This window comes from Empidonax traillii, unplaced genomic scaffold, assembly GCF_003031625.1.
Source record: "Empidonax traillii isolate 1590-97213 ecotype Southwest subspecies unplaced genomic scaffold, ASM303162v1 scaffold15:size5535645, whole genome shotgun sequence".
NCBI lineage: Eukaryota > Metazoa > Chordata > Aves > Passeriformes > Tyrannidae > Empidonax > Empidonax traillii.
This window is the reverse complement of record NW_020955208.1, coordinates 2,685,480-2,703,390: the sequence shown is the minus strand read 5'-3', so window position 1 is coordinate 2,703,390 and position 17,911 is coordinate 2,685,480. Positions and strand designations below refer to the sequence as shown.

Sequence of the window (17,911 nt, the reverse complement as noted above, 5' to 3'; positions counted from 1 at the left end):
CAGCAGATCTCCGTGCTACAGTGTCACGACAACATCAAGCCTGTAGCTTTTAAACAGTTTGTGTAAGCTTAGGGAAAAGCAATAGGACACTGTGTTGTGACTGGACTTAGCCCTGTGGTATCGCATCTGCTGGGACGTGGATCACACCACCCTTCCTGCTTTGGAATTCATTTCAGGTGTGGGCACAGCTACCTACAGTGACCGTGCAGCACCCTGCACACTTGGGGTAGGTGGCTTGGGAGTGAGTGCGGGGGCACATTTGTGAGAAAAGTGGGCTTGCTGGGGAGAGAGAGAGATGGCGTGGGCATGTGCAGCCGGGCCCTGCCTCCCGATCCTTGTGGGGACATGTCATCACACCAGCAATGCCTGGGAGGCGAGCTGAGAGGCCGGGCCCAGTGTCATGTCTCCTGGGGCAGATGGTGTGGGGAGGGCACGTGAGAGCTTGCTGCCTACAGAGCAACGCACACACCTGCTGCCAATCTGTATCCCAGCAGCACAGAGCCACAGGTGACTCCAGACTGCCAGCACCAATGTGGTTATGACTCAGCTGACCATCCTGTGCTGCAGTGATAGGACACCTTGTGTGCTAAGAAACCTTCTGCTTCTTTCTGCCCTTCTGTCTTTCCCTTATCTGAACCTTATGTTTTAGGGTGGAATCAGAAAATTGAATATTTCTTTGAAATATTAAAGAACTAGAAGCACCATGAGGAAAAACCAATCCCCTGCTCTTTTGCCTGATTTTTACCTGTCTGGAAGATCTGGAAGGGGAGAGAAGACGATGAGTGTCCTCACTCAGAAAGGAGCTGCTGTTTCCAACACTGTGGTTAGGAGAACGCTCTCCTGTCAGGAGCAGAGCGCAGGGGATGCACACACAGTGGTTCAGAAGTCCCTTCAGCAGCCCGGTAGCTCCATTTTTTCATCAGTCACCACAGCAAGTGGTGACTTTCCCAGTCTTCCCAGGGCTGTCAGGAAGCCACTTTTATACAGCCAGCTGGGCCGGAGTCTCACACTGTCCTTGGCAAAACCCTGCTGGCTCCGCTCCAAGTTTTGCCAGAGCAAGAGCCCTGCTTCACAACAGTAGTGACTGGATTTCATCATGCAAACTTTGGTAGATTTTATCGTTCTCAATACAGTGAGAAAGTTGCCGATTTTGGAGAGTGTTCCTAGTCTGGGAGGTGATAGGAAAGCCGTGACACAGATCAGCTCTACTGTGTGCACAGCACAGTCAGAAGGCTGATGGTGATGCCCAGGGCTGGGCAATGTCCTGCAGGGAGAATGGGCTACATCTGGCACTCTGATTCCCATCCCCGCCCTGAACGGATCCAGAGGCAGGAGTTCCTGCATGTGGGAGCGACACGCACTGTCAGCCTGCCCTATGCTCTGAAACATGGGACACCCGGGAGGTGGCTGAAGCACCTGCTGGAACAACTCCCAGAGAGGCAGACCCTCAGGGATCCTGGTGTGCTCCTGTCACCAAGAACTACCTCAGATCTTGTTGCTGAGGCATTTAAGTCCAAAATGTGATGAGCAGTGAGAGCTGCATCACTAACGGTGCATGTTCGGAAACCGGCAGAAGTTTCCATCCTTCCACCTTCTGTGAGGCTGAGGGCGGGGGACGCCCCTGGGGTGGGCGAGGACAGCTGAGCTCCGGGTTACGGAGCTGCCCGCACCATGCAGGGACCACGTCCTTGGCCCGCCCTCCACGCCGGGCTCGGAGGGGCCGGGGAAGGCGGCGCCTGTCGGGACATGTCGCCTCACGCCGGGAGCCGCGCCGGTGAGCGCGGCCGGAGAGGGCTGAGGGGGAGCGCCCCGGGGCATGCCCCGGCGAGCCGGCTGGCCGAGACACAGCCCTGCCCAAGTGACTCTGCCACATTTACTTAGTTCGGGGAATGTGTCGGAACTTGGCGATGTCGGGTGTTTAACGCGACCCGCGCAGGTGCCGCCGGCCGGCTGAGGCGGCGGCGCTGAGGAGCGGCCCTGGGGCGCCATCGCCCCCTGGCGGCGGCCGCGAGCGGCGAGGGCGGCCCGGGGCGGCTGCGCGGAACTTTCCGCCCGAGCGCGGGTCCGGCGCGCGGAGCGCGGGGAGCCCCGGCCCGCACGGCACCGCCCGCCTTCCCCGCCGCGCCGCCGGAGCCCCGCCGGGCCGCCGGATTTAAATTGGAAAAAAAAAAAAAAAAAAAAAAAAAAAAAAAAAAAAAAAGGGGGAAGAGCAGGAGGAGGGGGAGGGAAAAAAAAAAAAAAAAGAGATCCTAGAAATCCAAAAAGGCTCATCTGGGAAGGAGAGAGAGGAGAGCGAGAGGAAGCGGGATGCAACTCAACCTGACGCTGATCTGCTTCGTCTTCGGGGGGTTCCTGCCCGACGCCGCGGCCCGGCGGGAGCAGATGGACACGGGGCAGTGCGACCTGCCCCGCTCGGTGAGCCGGGCCGGGCCGGGCCGGGGGCGCGCGGGGCCGAGCGGGGGATGCGATGCTCGGGGTGCGCGCGGGGCCGCGGGTGCTCGTGCGGGGCGGGAGGGGGGGCCACGCGCGGAGGGGACCGACCCCCCCCCATCCTTTCTGCCGCGCACGCGGGCGCGCGTGGCCCCGCAGGTGTGGCGGCGCTGCCCCCGCGTGCGCCCCGCGTGTCCCCCGCGTGTGCCCCGCGCGGGGCCCCGCGCCGCGAGCGCGGCCGGAGGGATGCGGGGCCGGGCCGGGCCGGGCCGGACCGGGGGGAGCGGGCGGGTCACGGCGGGGCTCAGCCCCACGCGGGCCTCCCTCCGGGCGCCCGTGGGCTTTGCTTCCGCTGGGGATCGTGCAGCGACGAGGGGGGAGCGGGACCCCCGCTCCTCCTGCCCTGAGGGTGGCATGACCGTCTCCTGCCTTTCCACCTCTGACCAAGCCCCGCTGTCCTCCCCGCAGCAAGGAGAGCTCAACTCCTTCCTCTGGACCATTCGCCGCGACCCCCCCGCCTATCTCTTCGGCACCATCCACGTGCCCTACACGCGAGTTTGGGACTTCATCCCTGACAACTCCAAGGCCGCCTTCCACGCCAGCTCCAGCGTCTACTTTGAGCTGGACCTCACGGACCCCTACACCATCTCCGGGCTGGCCAGCTGCCAGATGCTGCCCCACGGAGAGAACCTGCAGGACGTGCTGCCCCGGGAGCTTTACCGCCGCCTCAAGCGCCACCTGGACTACATCAAGCTGATGCTGCCCCACTGGATGACCCCGGACCAGCGAGGCAAAGGGCTCTACGCCGACTACCTCTTCAACGCCATCGCCGGGAACTGGGAGCGCAAGAGGCCCGTCTGGGTGATGCTCATGGTGAACTCCTTGACGGAGACGGACATCCGCTCCAGAGGGGTGCCCGTGCTCGATCTCTACCTCGCCCAGGAGGCTGAGAGGATGAAGAAGAAGACAGGAGCTGTGGAGCGGGTGGAGGAGCAGTGTCACCCGCTGAATGGGCTCAACTTCTCCCAGGTAAGGAGGCTGCTGGGCCTCGTGTTTTATCTCAGGACGTGGGGGCCGTTCTCCTTGCACTCCCATCGGTGTGTGAGGGTGAACCCCAAGGCTGTTGCAGCGGGGTGGTCACTCACGGGCCTCAGCAGCCTTTGTGTTGGGCTGCCCGCTGTCCTTCACACCGATCCGTGCTGCTTGTGGAACACCCACGATATGCGCAGTGTGTGTATCATGTGTATAATTTATTTGAGAGGCAAATGTCCGGGGTGTAAATGTGTGTGCCTGCTGGCTTGCCACTTGTGAGGGAAACTTCCATGCCTTCAGTCCTGTCCCGGGGCTGGGTGAAAAGGGCTTTTGTTTGTTTGTTTGTTTTGAAGTAAAGCCGCTCTGTGGTACTTGTCAGGAAGAGGATGAAGCATGAACAATGAAAATAGAAATTTCGACATTGTTCAAAATGATTTAAGTACGTGCAAACTGTCTTTTCGGTGGTCACTCTGGGTCAAAACAAAGTGGCTGGCGTTGCTCTCATGTACTGGGGGAAATTAAGTGTGTAATATGCATGGGTTTTTTTCATTTTAGAGGCAGGTAAAGTTCAGCAAAAAAAAAAGGGACATAGGTTAAGAAACAAAAGTTATTGGTGTAACTGGACTCCGGAATTCTTTCAGTGGATTTAGCTTTAAAAAACCAAATACTAAGCCATGAGATCTATTTCATTTCAGTGGATTAATCAGGAACACAGTAACTGCTATTGACTTTGCTTTGTGGAACTGTTTATGTGAAATCAGATTTACTAGAAATTGAGGAAATGAATGTGTGTGGAAGAAAACAAATAATCCAGGGGTGATTTAAATGGTGTCAATTACTGCTATGATATTTCGTTTTCAGCTTGCTTTCCATCATTAGCTTGGGATCAGCCTATTTCCAGCCTTATCTTACTGTCCTAGTTAGACCAAAAAAATTCTTGGTGATGTGGGAATAAGGATTAAAGGACTGATCATTGGTGAGATTAAAATGTCCTTAGAGTGCCTTCACCCCCTGCTCTCCTGAAGTCTAGTGGGAACTATTTTAAGGAGAAAAAGTCTGTCTTTCACTAACATTTGGTTCATCCAATATTTCAATAAGGCGTCTAACTCTGCATACAGCCTTCAGAGGAGGAGATTAGTTACATACTCTTCTGGAGGAATTTTCTTGTTTATCAAGAAAAATAATTAAAAGAAAGTCCCTCAGGACTTTTGCATTAATTAACACACATCTAAAACAAGGAATTCGTTTTTCCTTCTTCTGTGTGAAAGGTTTAAGTGCCTGTCCTTTCTGTTGAACCCCTTCTTTAAGATGAGGTAAAAATAATTAGCCATTCCAGACATCCAATAGTGTTTGGTTGTAATTGGGTCAAAAATGGCAGTTAGAATCAAGCACATGAAAACACTTGGTTAAAAATGTACCACTTGGAAGCCTTTTAAACGTGAATCATATTACATTTTTTTTCTTTTTGGAATGAGAGGGAGCGAGTGACAAAGAAAGAAAAAAGGACAGAGTACAAAACTCACTGCTGCTTTTACCATATTTGTTTTTCTCTCCAAGTTTTAAATAGAAACAAAATATTTCCCTTCGTTTTGCCATAATAATAATCTAAGAAAGAACAGCAAAGGTATTACTGCTATTGGCAAGTAAAGGACAACCATTTATTCAAAACATTTGTGCTGATTAAAAAAATACACTACATTTTAATTGTTCAAGAGAATTGACAATGTTGCTAAAATAGATCAGTGTTCAGGAGGATTTTTCCTAGATTGAAACTTTTTCTGGGAACAAGGCCACCAGAACAACAGGAGACAAACTTAAACGAAACAAACCAGATATTTATTTTCTTGCTTCCTCTGGATTTCATGCATCCTGACACCTGGCTAGTTGTTTAACAATAGTAATTTGTAATGTTATCACATCGTCTGGCAGTCCTACTGCTTGGTGTATTACTGTGCTAATTTAGTGGAGTGGATTACTATTGCGAGGTTACACCTCCCAATTTCAGGTTTTGTAGCCGTCCTTAAGCAACACGTAATTAAAACACAATAAAGTGGAAATCAGAAATTGATCAGTTTTTGTCTCATAGGGTGTTTGCACAGTTTGATGAGAACATCTGTGATAAATTACAGTCCCAAATCTGCTAAGGGCATCAGCAGTTTCTTACCTGTTTTCAGCATTACTGTTACGGGAATACTGCACATTATTTCTGCATTCAGAATTCAGGTTTTAAAACTGTGCTTCGCTGAATCATGTCAGTGCTTTTGTTTCCCATGTCTCCGAAGTCCAGTATTTTTGCCCTAAGCAAATTAAAAAAAAAAAAAAAAAAAAAAAGAAAAGAAAGCTTTTTCCCCCCTATTTCTTCCCCTCAAAGGCAGCTTTGTGCTACTGCAAATATTTAATCTGACTACATGCACCAAATCTGTTAATCTGATACCATGAGGAGGAGGAAATCTAGGAGTGGTCCCGGTGAGGAACTTGGTTTTGATCTGCTCTGAAAGAAAGTGGATACACTTGCATTTTTGACCAGGAACAATCTTTGAAACGTTCATTGCGTGGCTTTGAAATGTTGATTGTCTTAGCTGGATAAAAAGATTAAGGTGGCTCATATAATTAGCTGCTTCTTGGAGAGCCAGCTCTTGCAGGTAGAGCAGGACACATTGTTTTCTATTGTATACCCCGAAACTTTGTAGTTTGATGCTTTGCTCCCCCTGATATCTCTGCAGCGTTTCCTGACAGTCTTCCAGACAAGCATCACTCACACTCCTGCTTGGATCCCGGAGGGAGTGTTATCCCACCCCCAGGGACTTTGGCAGTGGCTGCTCACACTGTCTCTGGGCCTGGGGAATGGTTTAGCTGGTGTCAAGGTGTCTGAATCCCTGCAGAAGGCTGTGTTGGGCGTCTGGCAGCAGGGGAATTTACGTCAGGTTTGGGTCAGGTTGAAACTTCACCTGCTGTTTGAAGTTTCAGGGTTTTCAAGGAAGGTGGGACAGAAAGAGCTGAGGCATGCAAAGAAGAGGAAGCAGACAACTCTTCCTGATGGCACTGGTGGTTATTTATAGAGTGGTCAGAAAAAGGCAAAATCAGGTTAGCCAGGACTGAAAAACAGTGAGGGGCAGATGCCATTCAGGGCCTTCTCTTGGAGTCCTGGCAGAAGCACTGCAGCCAGTGCCATGACCGGCTGTGAGGACTTGTCCGTGTGTCTGCTGAGGGCCAGCTGGGTATAGAGCTAAACTTTCCCTCCTCTTTGGGGCTGTCATGTGGGTCTGTGATGGGAATCTCTCCCCAGGCTGACATACTGTTGTTGGAGTAAAGGAGAATGGTGACAGTGACTCCTGCAGCTGCTCAGGTCTGTGGCATCCACCCTGATGGCCAGGGCTGTGGTGGGACCTCAGTGAATGCCCTTGGGCAGCAGTGTATCCCCACTAAAGGTCTGTGTGGTCAGCAAGGGGAAGGTCTTACTCCTCTACTCAAACCACTCTTCTCTGGGGAGGTGGATGAAAACTCTTGCTTGTGTTTGATCCTGTTCCTCAGCAGCATCTGCAGCCTGAGACAGTGTTCATATTCCTTCCTCCAGGTTAGAAATAAAGTCGCCCTCACATCCAATCCCATCCCATCCCAAGCTTGTCTGCATTCAGCTCATCCAGATGGCCTGAATCCTACGGTTCATAAAGAGGATTTTGTGTCAGGTCCCAAATTTCATCCCAGCCTGTTGTGGGGGAAGCTGTCAGGCTGGTGAGGAGCTGCCAGCACCCGCTTTTCTCCCCCTTGGCTGTTTGGGGTTTGTGAGGCCCCGACTCCAGTCTGCTCTGGCTGGTATAATTTCCAACTGCAGGGGGAGATGTTAAATATCAAACCGGTGTTGATTGGATCAGAGACGGCCTCAAATAAAGAAACCTCAGACTGTGCCAGATTAAACTTCACACTTTACCATTCTCCCCCTTTCATTTCTTTGCCGCCTCATTCTCTGCACAAATAAACCTCGTCTCCCCCGCTTTCTACCAATGAGACAGCATTCATGAGGCAGGAATGACTTTGTTAACAAAATCAGTCTTCATTTCCCGGGTCCTGCTGTTCCATCAAACCCTGGGACATGGCAGCTTTGATTACTCTGGTGATAGGATTAGAGGGGAAACAAGTGCTGGTTAATAAAAGGCCAATGGGTGGTCCATCATGTTTGGTCACTGACAGATCTGCAGCCTCGAAGCTGGACCTTCAGTGGCAAACAGTAATATACACAGTAATATATAGACAGGGCCATGTCCTGGACTCTCTAGTCAATCTCCCCTTCCCCTTGAAAAATTAAACATTTCTGTGATCACAGAGCTGGATTCTGTGATGGGTATAACTGACTTCAGGGGAGATTTTGCCTGTTTATACTAAGGGAAGATCCAGGCTCAAAGTTTTCCGAACCGAATTAAGGGGCTCAGTTTCAGAGCTAGTTGACTTTTGATGGTGCATGTAGCTTATATGAGGGAGTATTACTGATTTTTTTTTTCAGTGTTTTTTAAATAAAAGTGCTCTTTGCCTAGTAGAAATGGCACTCTTTTGCTTTTAAAAAAATTCAGGCTTTTTAATGAGAGCAGGAGGCATCAAAAATAGCTCAGCATCATCTGTTTTGATTGCTGAATGTTGCTGAAAGAAATGTTGTTAAAAGGTTTGATTATACACAGTTGTACATAGTGCACATAGTTTTCAGTTTGTTGGCTTTTCTTTAACTTTCACTCCCTTCGTCCCCCTGCACCTCAGCGTAAAAAAAATTCCCCCCAGCAAAATTAACCTTGGGGTAGAAATTCATACAGCAGAAATAGAAATCCTTCCATTTAAATTGCGTTGCATATCTGTGGAGCTGCTTTACGTCTTCACCAGGGGAACTGTTGAGGGTGAAACTATGCAGGTATTAAAACTACAGTAGTCCCAGTAACACCTGAAAGGATCAGAAGCTGACGTTTTATAGCTGTAACTAACTGTAGGTGTTGCTCTTTACAGCCAGTTACTGTGTTCCTCTTCACAACAGCCCCCTTGGAAGGCCCACCCTGGCATTTGATGCCTGTTAAGAAAACAGCCAGTCAGTTAATGATGGCTCAAGGGGCAGCTGGCAATTCATCTATTGTATTTATTGTGTATATAACTGCCAGAAGTGTTTGTACAACAGGTTAGGCGTGGGCCCTTCCCTTTCCCTCTGATCCTTCACACCTCCCTTGGTAAGATCCAAGCCCGAGACAGGTGTACCTGCCTCCTCTGAGCAGATCTGGAGGATTCTGCTCGTTGATTTGTTTGCAGAATTATGGGTGCTGCTTGTGATTGCTATTAGGCAGTAATTGCATCTTTATAAGGTGGGTTTTGAAAGGAAAAAAAATCTCCATTCTCATATTCAAGGGTGTCCCTAGTGTATCTGAGGCAGTTTAAGATTTGCAGTGTATAAAAGTCACATAGCAGATTTGTTCCCTTTTTCCTGCGGTGCCCTGAGAGGTGAATGTCTCTGTCTCTGGCAATGCCTGGTCCTGGCAGTAGGGGAGCCCTGGCACTGCTGTGGTGTGAGAGGCACAGGGAGCACCATGGCATGCACTTTGCTCCCTGGAGAAGATACACTCCATGGGATGTGCTTTGGGAAGGGGATCAGTAGAGGGAACAGATGAGCCAAATTCATCCCCTACTGAAACACTGATGCTGCTTTCAAATCCCTGTAGGATCTCCTCTAGAACAGTTTGCCACCTCTGAGCTGCTCACCCAGTAGGTGCAAAATCCCCTCTTTGGTAAATGATTTTTCCGCAGTGGTGATTTTCTTTCTGTTTGTTATTTGGTGTCGGTTTCTGATGCTGTTTGCAGCAGGCCAGAGTGCTTTGCTTATAAACAGAACGAATTACTGACCTTAAAAACCTCAACCCCAAGTTTAGTGCAACCTACAGTCCTCAGAAAGTCTTTAACAGCCTCCCCTCAGCTCCCTGGTGAGTAGCAATCCGTGTTATAAAGCCAGCCCACATCATTCAGGCAAGTCAGAGGTTCCTGTACTGAAAGGACCAGAAATGATCTTAAGCAAGGGCACTCCTTCACCTTGCACTCCTGTGGAGATGTTGATCGGTGGCAGGGCTCCTGGCAAAGCATATTTGGGAACTTCAGAGGGACATACTGTAAAATAACAGGTTTCCCCTCTGCTAGGCTTTGCACTGCAAACGCTTATTAATCTCTTCACTGTCATTAGGAGTTGATGACACAGGTAAAAGGCAGAAGAAATCACAGTGTTACTGCTTGAGCCGTGTCAAATTGGTGTGATTTCTTTCATCCTTTGGCCCTATTAGGGAGGTTCCCTGCCTGCTTGGATGAGGAACTGCAAACTGACTTCCTCAGAGCACAGTGTTTAGGATAGCGCAAAAATGGGGATTTTCAGCAATGACTGGTGTTTTGGAAACTTCACTGTTTTTTTTTAAACTTTCAAGGGTCAGCGTTAGAAGAGTCCTGTTTTGCAGGGAAAAAAACATATCTACCTTGTGTCCACACACGTTTCCAAATCCTTCTTTCAAGCAGACAAGCAATACAGATGCTAGATGCCACTGAACCTAAAATCTGCAGAAAGCACTGGGAGTGGATCATAAAACATCAATATCTTTGTGAAGCTCTCAAATTATTTCTTAGTTGCAGTCACTAAGACATTTTTTCTGAACATGGCAACAATTTGTGAACATAATACTCTTTCAGTAACCCAAAAAGCATTACAGTTTCCAGCTTGGCTTGCTTGAGACACCAGAAATTAAACTGGTGCCTGCAGAGCTTAAAACTGCAGATATCAGTGTTTGAACTTAATACCTCAGTTCTTGGACTGGAATTGGAACAAGACTCTACTCTCTGCAGAGTGGGAACAGACATGCAACTAAACTGTAGGGCTGGTTGTATCCATCACAACAGCTTGTAGTTGTGGTTTCTCATCATCTCCATGGATTTGCTTTTTCTGGTACTCAAGAGAACAATATAGCTACCTTGTTTATTGTTAGTGTTTATTGGTTCTAATTGTCATTTAAAGGCACAGAGAAGGAAAAGTGAGATGGTCAATACCTCTCGGAAGCTCAACCAGGAATTCACACAGATGTCTGCTGCTTTTATCACTAGTTACTCCAACAGCAGCCCTTCCCGTTTGGATTTCCAATATTTTCGAGCTTCTGCTGCAAGTCATTTCAGGACTTCTAGCACAATATAAATGAAAGTTTCTAAAAACTGTAAATTAAAACCATGTGTTCAGCATTTTGGAATGGATGTTGTATGACTCGAGGAGGCTCATTAGCAAAAGTATTTTTAGTTTGAATGAGATCAAAGACCCAATATTTTCCACTCTGAGGGTCATTTAACATAGTCCTGGACACCCCATTTCTCATCATACATAGACTCCCATCGACCAGTTATGCCTGAAGAAATCATCATCCCTGAAATACTGTAATTAGATTTAGTATCAGTGGAGCACTGCTGGTCACCTCTGTCCAGGCACTGTAACAACACTGAGGGTTGAAGAGTCTTACAGATGTCAAAAGCAAGTTTTATTACTTAGTTCTTCAAAATCAGGATTACACCCCATGCCAGTGGGTAGCAGTGTTATGTTTTCTCCAGATTTAATTAAACTTGCTGCTTCTACCTCGACTCTTGCATTGGGGCACCTGTTGGGAGATACAGATATCCCCAATACATAAAACAGAGAAGAAGCTGCCTTCATACAGCAAAGCAGTATTCATCAGACTCCTTTTGTGAGCCAGGGAATGAGAAAAAGGAAACAAATCTCCAAGTTATTTTCTAACCTCTTTCCATTTTAATATAAGTCAAGTTACGAGGAACACAGGAAAAGTATTTCTTTAAAGTAGGCTATTCTGTGTCTTGAAAGTATCCCCTCAATACTTTAGAGACTGTACTAAATCCAAGGTCTCCATTAGGCTCCCTCACTTTTGTTAACAGTCACAATGAAGACTGATTATTCTCTGTACGCTCTCTGCCACTGCACAAATTTAGCTCTCCTTTGATTTCTTGCAGCCTTTTCCTATTACAGGTGACAGCATAATAGTGATGGGGAATATTTATTTAAATATGAGACCAAATGCTCACGGTACAGGAGTTTGCAGAGGCAGCAGAGGGGGAGAGGGCAAAAGGGTGATTTGAGAAACATGTCCAAATTTTTGAAGGGCTTTGTGTTTCGGGCATGTGATTGATATGCAGTTTTAGAAATGATCGTTGAGATAAATGTTATTCCAGCAGTGAAGTGTGATGGGATGTCCCAATGTGTCCCTTTGGTTTTAAAGCTCTGGTAAAATCACCATAACACTGTAATTGTGAAAATGCAAAGCCTTAGTCCATGTGAGGAGCTGGTCCTGACATACTGGGGGTCAAATGGGTTGCTAACTTGTAGTTTTCTTTCAAGCTAGGGTAATTCTTTGTTTTTGGGATATCACAGGAGCAGGAGAGGTGCAAGTATGCTAAAGGGCCTCAAAATGATTGTTTTTATAAGAGTTAAGTATACAGAAAGCCCTTCTTTTTCATAATGAATTAATACAGGAAAAAGCTAGAAAGAACATTCTCAAAAAAGCTCATTATTTGCTTACTGGAGAAGATAACACACATAATTGTATGTTTCTAATACAAAGTTATGGCCAAAACAGTTCTAACACAGCTTTCAAGCAATTGGGATGCTCAATTGGTACACAGTTACAAGCAAACTGAAGTTTGGTTCTTTCAGCATTTCTCCTTTCCATTTATGGAATACCAGCGAGAAAATACCTCATCAGTCCATGAGACCAGGTTATACCATCCTGAAATAATCCAGGTCTCTTGGTGGTGAGCTGAAGTTCAGAGGCTCGAGGCAGCAGGCGTTTGCAGGCATGAAACAGTTTGACTTCATGGGTTGGCTCGTTGCTGGCTGCAGACTGGCACTGACCAGCTTTTTACCCAGCTAATTGCGTGAGGCCAGAGAGGATTTTCTTTATTAACTTGAGTGGCTTGGCTGTGAAATGGGAAATACTGTACAGTATGTAATTCTTCAAGCTCACTTTCAAAGGCAATTTTGTTGAAGTTGGGTATCCAGAGAGACCCAAACCTTTAACACATAGTTTAAGGTCAGCATTCACACTGGTTTGTGTTCCAGTAATAGAATAGTGCTTGCTTTTAAAAAATATATCTAAATGTATGAAGGTGTGATTTTTTCTGAGAACTAAACTAAATGCTTTGAGCACTTACTGTGAGTTAATTGTGGCTGGATAAACTTGGAAGGGACGTACCGTGTAGAGACTTCAGCAAATTATGTCTCTGAAGTTGAAAGAAAGCAGAGTTGATGTGCTTGTACATTCTCAAACCTGGAAGTATTAGTTGTAGAGAACCACTTGTTGTAGTGCCCCTTTCTATCTTTGGAGGTACAAAGAGCTACAATCTCCCAAAAGGTATCGTATTTTGGATGGGTTTTGTCATTACTGACAAAGAGATCCCAGTGGAAGATATTCCTGGGAATGCAAAACACAATCACTAAACCCACACAAGATCCCTTATCGTGCTCTCTCTAAAGTTGTTGCAGATTCATTTGAATTACACTGGAAAGATTTATCTCTTATTAATGGAACGCTCTTCATTTTTTAAAATTGAGTTGTTGTGCAACACATCAAATAACAATGTCATAACACATCGTAAATCAGTTTGTTCACTGAAGGATTCCACATGAGTTAATCTAACATCCTGGACACAGTTCATGAGCAGTTAATTTTAGCAGTTCTCTTTGATATATATCAGTTAAGGCAAAGCAACTCCAGCCATTACGGTGTAGAGTCAAAACTGGTTAACGGCAAAGCAAGTACAGACAAAGATTGTTCACAGATAAAGCCTTTGGCAGATCATTCAAGGGATCTTTGCTTTATATATAGAACAATTGTAGCTCTAATACCAGCAGTGCATACACTCTGGGACAAAGAGAAAACACACTCACACACACACCAAACCACAGAATAAAACCACACACACCACTTGGTACTTGCGCCTAACAAGAAAGTCAAGCTAAAGTTCACCAACCCTGACGTAGTTACCAAAGAACTCCGTGGCAGGCAATGAGATGGGAAGAAACACCCCCCAAAGAAGCATTCAGGAATTATTCCCATTGTCAGTGGGAGAAACTGAGAACGTTTGATTTGAAACACAAAGTCATCCGGCAGCCTGCCAAATGCCGTTTGTCTCAAGGTCAGGCAACATAAATAACCCCAAGGGTTAGCTCCAAAGCGGAGGAGCAGGAGGCAGCTAAACAAGAATAGAGGAAGGGATTCCTCTCTCTTCCCTGTGGGTGTTGGGCATGGTACTGATGAGGTTTCAAGGCCTGGCACTCCTAACAAGTCTAGTGTATTAAAGGGCAGTAAAACACAGCAAGAGCAGGGACTACAGCTAAATAAATAAATAAATAAATAAATATACACACCAGCTGGAGAATCCCAAAGGACTTGGAACCCATTCTTGTGTTCTCTGGGGCAAAGCTCAGTGTAGTTCCCCTTAAAACAAATTAAACAAGTATGCAGTGCTTGAACCTGGAATCCAAAACTGTATCTCTGTACCTCTTGAAACTGGGCAAGGCGTCTTTCCCACTGGTTTATGTAGAGAGGAATTTCTGGTAGCCATATAATTAATGAAGAGAATTAGGAAGAAAAGAAAAAAAATAAAGTCCATATTCTTGTAATTTATTTGTGATTTTGGTAGGCTTAAATACCAGACTGAGTAGATTTACTTGTGGTTTCATGTTGAAGTTTTATGCCAGGAAAGAAAGTGAAGTAAACTCAATAAGTCAGAAGGAGAGTTTCAAACTAAAAGTGTTTTGATTCAGCCAGCACCACTTGAGATCACTATGCAGAGTCCTGCACATCTGTATGGTCTGAGCATCATTCCTTCCAAACAGAAAGGAAGCACCTGGATAAGGAGCCCTGATCCTTTACATTGGACGATTTTATATCTGTAAACCTTACATAACATATTGGAAACTGAGGCATGACCACAGAGGTGGAAATATCTCAAATATGTTATTACATCTGAGACTAAGACTTGTGATTTTTCCATCTATAAATTTCTCTTACCCCTTTCATCTTATTCAGTACTCTTAGCAAAAGAAATGTTTGTATGTGGAGGGGCTGGAGATGGTGATGTGAATGGGACATCTGCAGAAGTCCAGGCTGATTGTGAACTCCAGAATTTACAGTTCTTCAGTCAAGGGATTATGGGACACATCCCTTGATGAATAGAGCGGCTCCACCCATCCTTGCACACTTTTTTAGTCCCCAGTGGAACTGATTTTCTGAAATGCAAATGATCTTGAAAAATGGCAGAGAGCATAGACTTGCATCATTAGCAGTGAACCAAAGGCTTTTGTGTTGCAACAACTTTTGTTGAGGGATTATTGTGTTGAAAATCCACTGATTTTGGCACAAGCTGAAGAACTCAGCAGTTCTACTTTGCATGTCCTGCCATCATTCAACAGGCAGACCCCGTTGTTAGACATCGCAGTAGGGCAGCCAGTTGGCTTCTCCCAACCTCCTTAGGTTTCCAGATGTCATAACAAAATGAGAGAGAGAGACTTAGCCATCTTCCATGTGTTTACGCTGGAGCTGCTAGGCAGAGACCAAGCCACAACACTGCACAGCTTTTCAAAAAGGACTTAATAGGCCTCTCTGTAAACAGATCTAAATATTTGCTCCAGTGACATTTATCGCATCACACGTCTGGCGCGAGTGTTTTGTCCTTGTTTTGCTTGCGTGTTTGGATTCTCTTATAAACATTAATGAAGTGCTTGAATACAAATGAATAATCCTCCCCCCCTGCTTCCCACCCTGGAGGGGAGGGGAGTGGGAGGGCATGAAGTAATAATAGTTCAACCTTCAACCCGTAATTGCTCTGTACGTTTTGATGACAGCTTTCTTTCTCACATGCTTTAAAAGACTTTATTCGGCGTGCACATCCATGCAGAGGGCACTGCACCTTTCTTCAAAGGCAGCTGCAGCTGGAGTTGGAGTGGGGGTTCACTTAGCAGGCAGCAGTGTGTCATTAGATGTTGGAGTAGTTGCAGCAAGTTGTCGTGCTGCTGGGTTCCCAACAGGCTGGCAGAATCGTACCCTTTCTACAAGACTTTTAGCAGGAGGTGTATTTAGTATATTCTTTTTGAGGGGTCTGCATTTTGAGCTGGACAGAATAATGGGCCTGAAGAACCTCAAATCTAACTCCATATGGCTCTTTACCTACCTCTTGCTGGAGAACTGGGGTCATTCAATAGGTATTTTCCACTTACCTACAGCTTGAGTATGACTGGAGACAATGTGCTTCCATATAGCCCCTTCTGATCCCTCAGTGCCTTTATGGAGGCCCTAGAAAATGGGTGTCTTGGTCTTGCTTTTGATTTTGTCACTAAAGGAGGGGGAGGGTATGGGTAAGGAAGGACAGACTGCATTTTGTATCCACGGGTGGTTTCTGTGGGCACAACCTCTAGAAGATTATTCTGTTGTTTAGGGTATGAGGCCATAAACCAGTGTATTAAATGCCTGTTTCCTGATCATAAGAGGGGTGACGTTATGAAGCAGATCGAGGCATCATCTCTGAACCTGCTCCAGACTGAGAAAACATTGAGTATCTCATTCCTGTGTGGGAACAGTTATATTACTTCTCCTTTCTCCCTGTGCAGTTCAATATGTCACAATATCTTCCATGCACAATAAATTACCATCATCTCCTGCCAGGTGGGACAATACTTTGCTCAAGACCTTTATAAGCATCTTTACTTTCTGCAGCTGGGCTTGTAGAAGTAGTGGTTTGGCTTGCTTGGAAGCCAGTAATAAAAGAAATTTCCTTTTAGCCAAGAGGGTCTCTTCAAGGAAACTCCCTGAACTCATTCAACTAAGCTCTCAGTTCTTTGTTAAGAGCAAAACTGCTGCATTTAAGCTGTGGGACATAAAAGAAGTGATCAATGCCTAGAAAGTAATCAAAAGTTCATTCTTCAAATGATCTTTAAGAAAAAAATCATCCTGTGTAAGACATCTGTGGGTCTGCTGTCTGCAATAGTAGTAAGTGCAAAGGATTTATTTCCCAATAGTCAGGCTTTGGGAGGTCAAAATTAATACCCAAGAGGAAAAAAATGCATGTGTTTCCTTCATCTGAGTGATTAGGTATCAAATGGGTTAAAAATTAATACTGTCTTTGGTTCAGCTTGTATATGAAACTATTCAGTCTGCACATACTTGAGTACTATTAGAAAGTGCCTGTCAACTCCATTAATTATCAAATTGCTTATTCAGTCTATACATTCCTTGCATAAATCCATATCAACTCTGCCTCTTGTAACAGTGTTTGTTTATACGAGCCGGAACTCTCCATCCTGAGCAGTCTGAGACGCTTCTCGAAAGAATTTCTTCGTCTGCACCTACAGGGACCCAGACTAATAGCTATTGAGAGGATGCTCTGTGGGGTGCTTTTTTGGCTGGGGAGTTGGGAGAAAACAAAACTGTCTGGAAAGGTGTTCTCTTATCACTTCTGTCTGTGGTTCAAGTAGAGGAGACTAAAATCATTCTCGGCAGCTGTGAAGCGCACACTGGAAAAACAGAAAGCTGGGAGAAAAGAATAGAAAAAAGAATTTGCTGATATTTTTGTCATCCTCTGCCTGATGTGCCAACACTAATGGAGGCTTCTTTTTTTTTTCCCCCCACTAATTTATAGTCCAGTGCATTCCTGCATCCCCGTCGCTCAAGCATTCTGCCTTTTGCTCGTTTGCTGGAACACAAACATGGAAGTGTATTTGGAACTCGCTTGAGCCTTAAAAAAACAAAATTAGGGCAAGCTGCCAGATCAGAATCTAATACACAACATATGTTTACAGGGTTATAGTCTCTTGCCATGCTGGCTTTCTCAGCACTCCAGTGTGAAGTAGAGTAAATGCCTTCCAAGACCTTTTATCATCCATCGTGCTTATCAAGACAGTAAAAATACTGTTTTTATTTCAGCAAACGTGCCTTTCTTCTTGTCTGAAGCCCTTTGAATTCCCTGCCACATTTGGGATCAATGGAAGAGGATGTCCTTGGTCTTCACAAGAGCTTGTCTGCCTCAGGGTTGGCTGGGTTCATCCTCCAGTTTGGCAAGCAGCCCTGAACAGGACCCCTGGTTTGAGAGGGGAGCAGTGTTGGCCCCCACGAGCCTTGTGCATTTGTGGTTTAATTCATGGCACTTGAAGAAGAGCAAAGGGTTGTCCAAGCGTAACACACAGAGGATTGGAGCGAACGAGGTATTTTAAGCTAACTTGGGTTACCTCAGCTTGTACAAGTGCAAGAGGTGCCATTGAATCTCACTTGTTTGCTTCAAACCTTAGCCCTCGCTTGGGAGCCTTCAGCACAACAGGAAGGCTGGCATTTGGTGTGACCAGTGAGCCCCACCAAGGCTCTGTGGCTCCTTTTGTGCTGTTACCTGTGCCTTACACAGTGCT

The 17,911-nt window shown here is 46.2% G+C and overlaps 1 protein-coding gene across 2 annotated transcripts in view; it reads left to right on the top strand.

The window, feature by feature from the left end:
- Nucleotides 1-2,177: 2,177 nt before the first annotated feature.
- The window catches only part of TRABD2B (TraB domain containing 2B), a 276,057-nt gene continuing 260,323 nt past the window's right edge, over nt 2,178-17,911 (top strand). For both annotated transcript variants that reach the window (XM_027893833.1, XM_027893841.1), the window contains exons 1-2: nt 2,178-2,415; nt 2,899-3,459. In XM_027893833.1, coding sequence (XP_027749634.1) covers nt 2,308-2,415; nt 2,899-3,459 — 669 coding nt within the window. In that variant the 5' untranslated portion in view covers nt 2,178-2,307. The remainder of the gene's footprint in view (nt 2,416-2,898; nt 3,460-17,911) is intronic.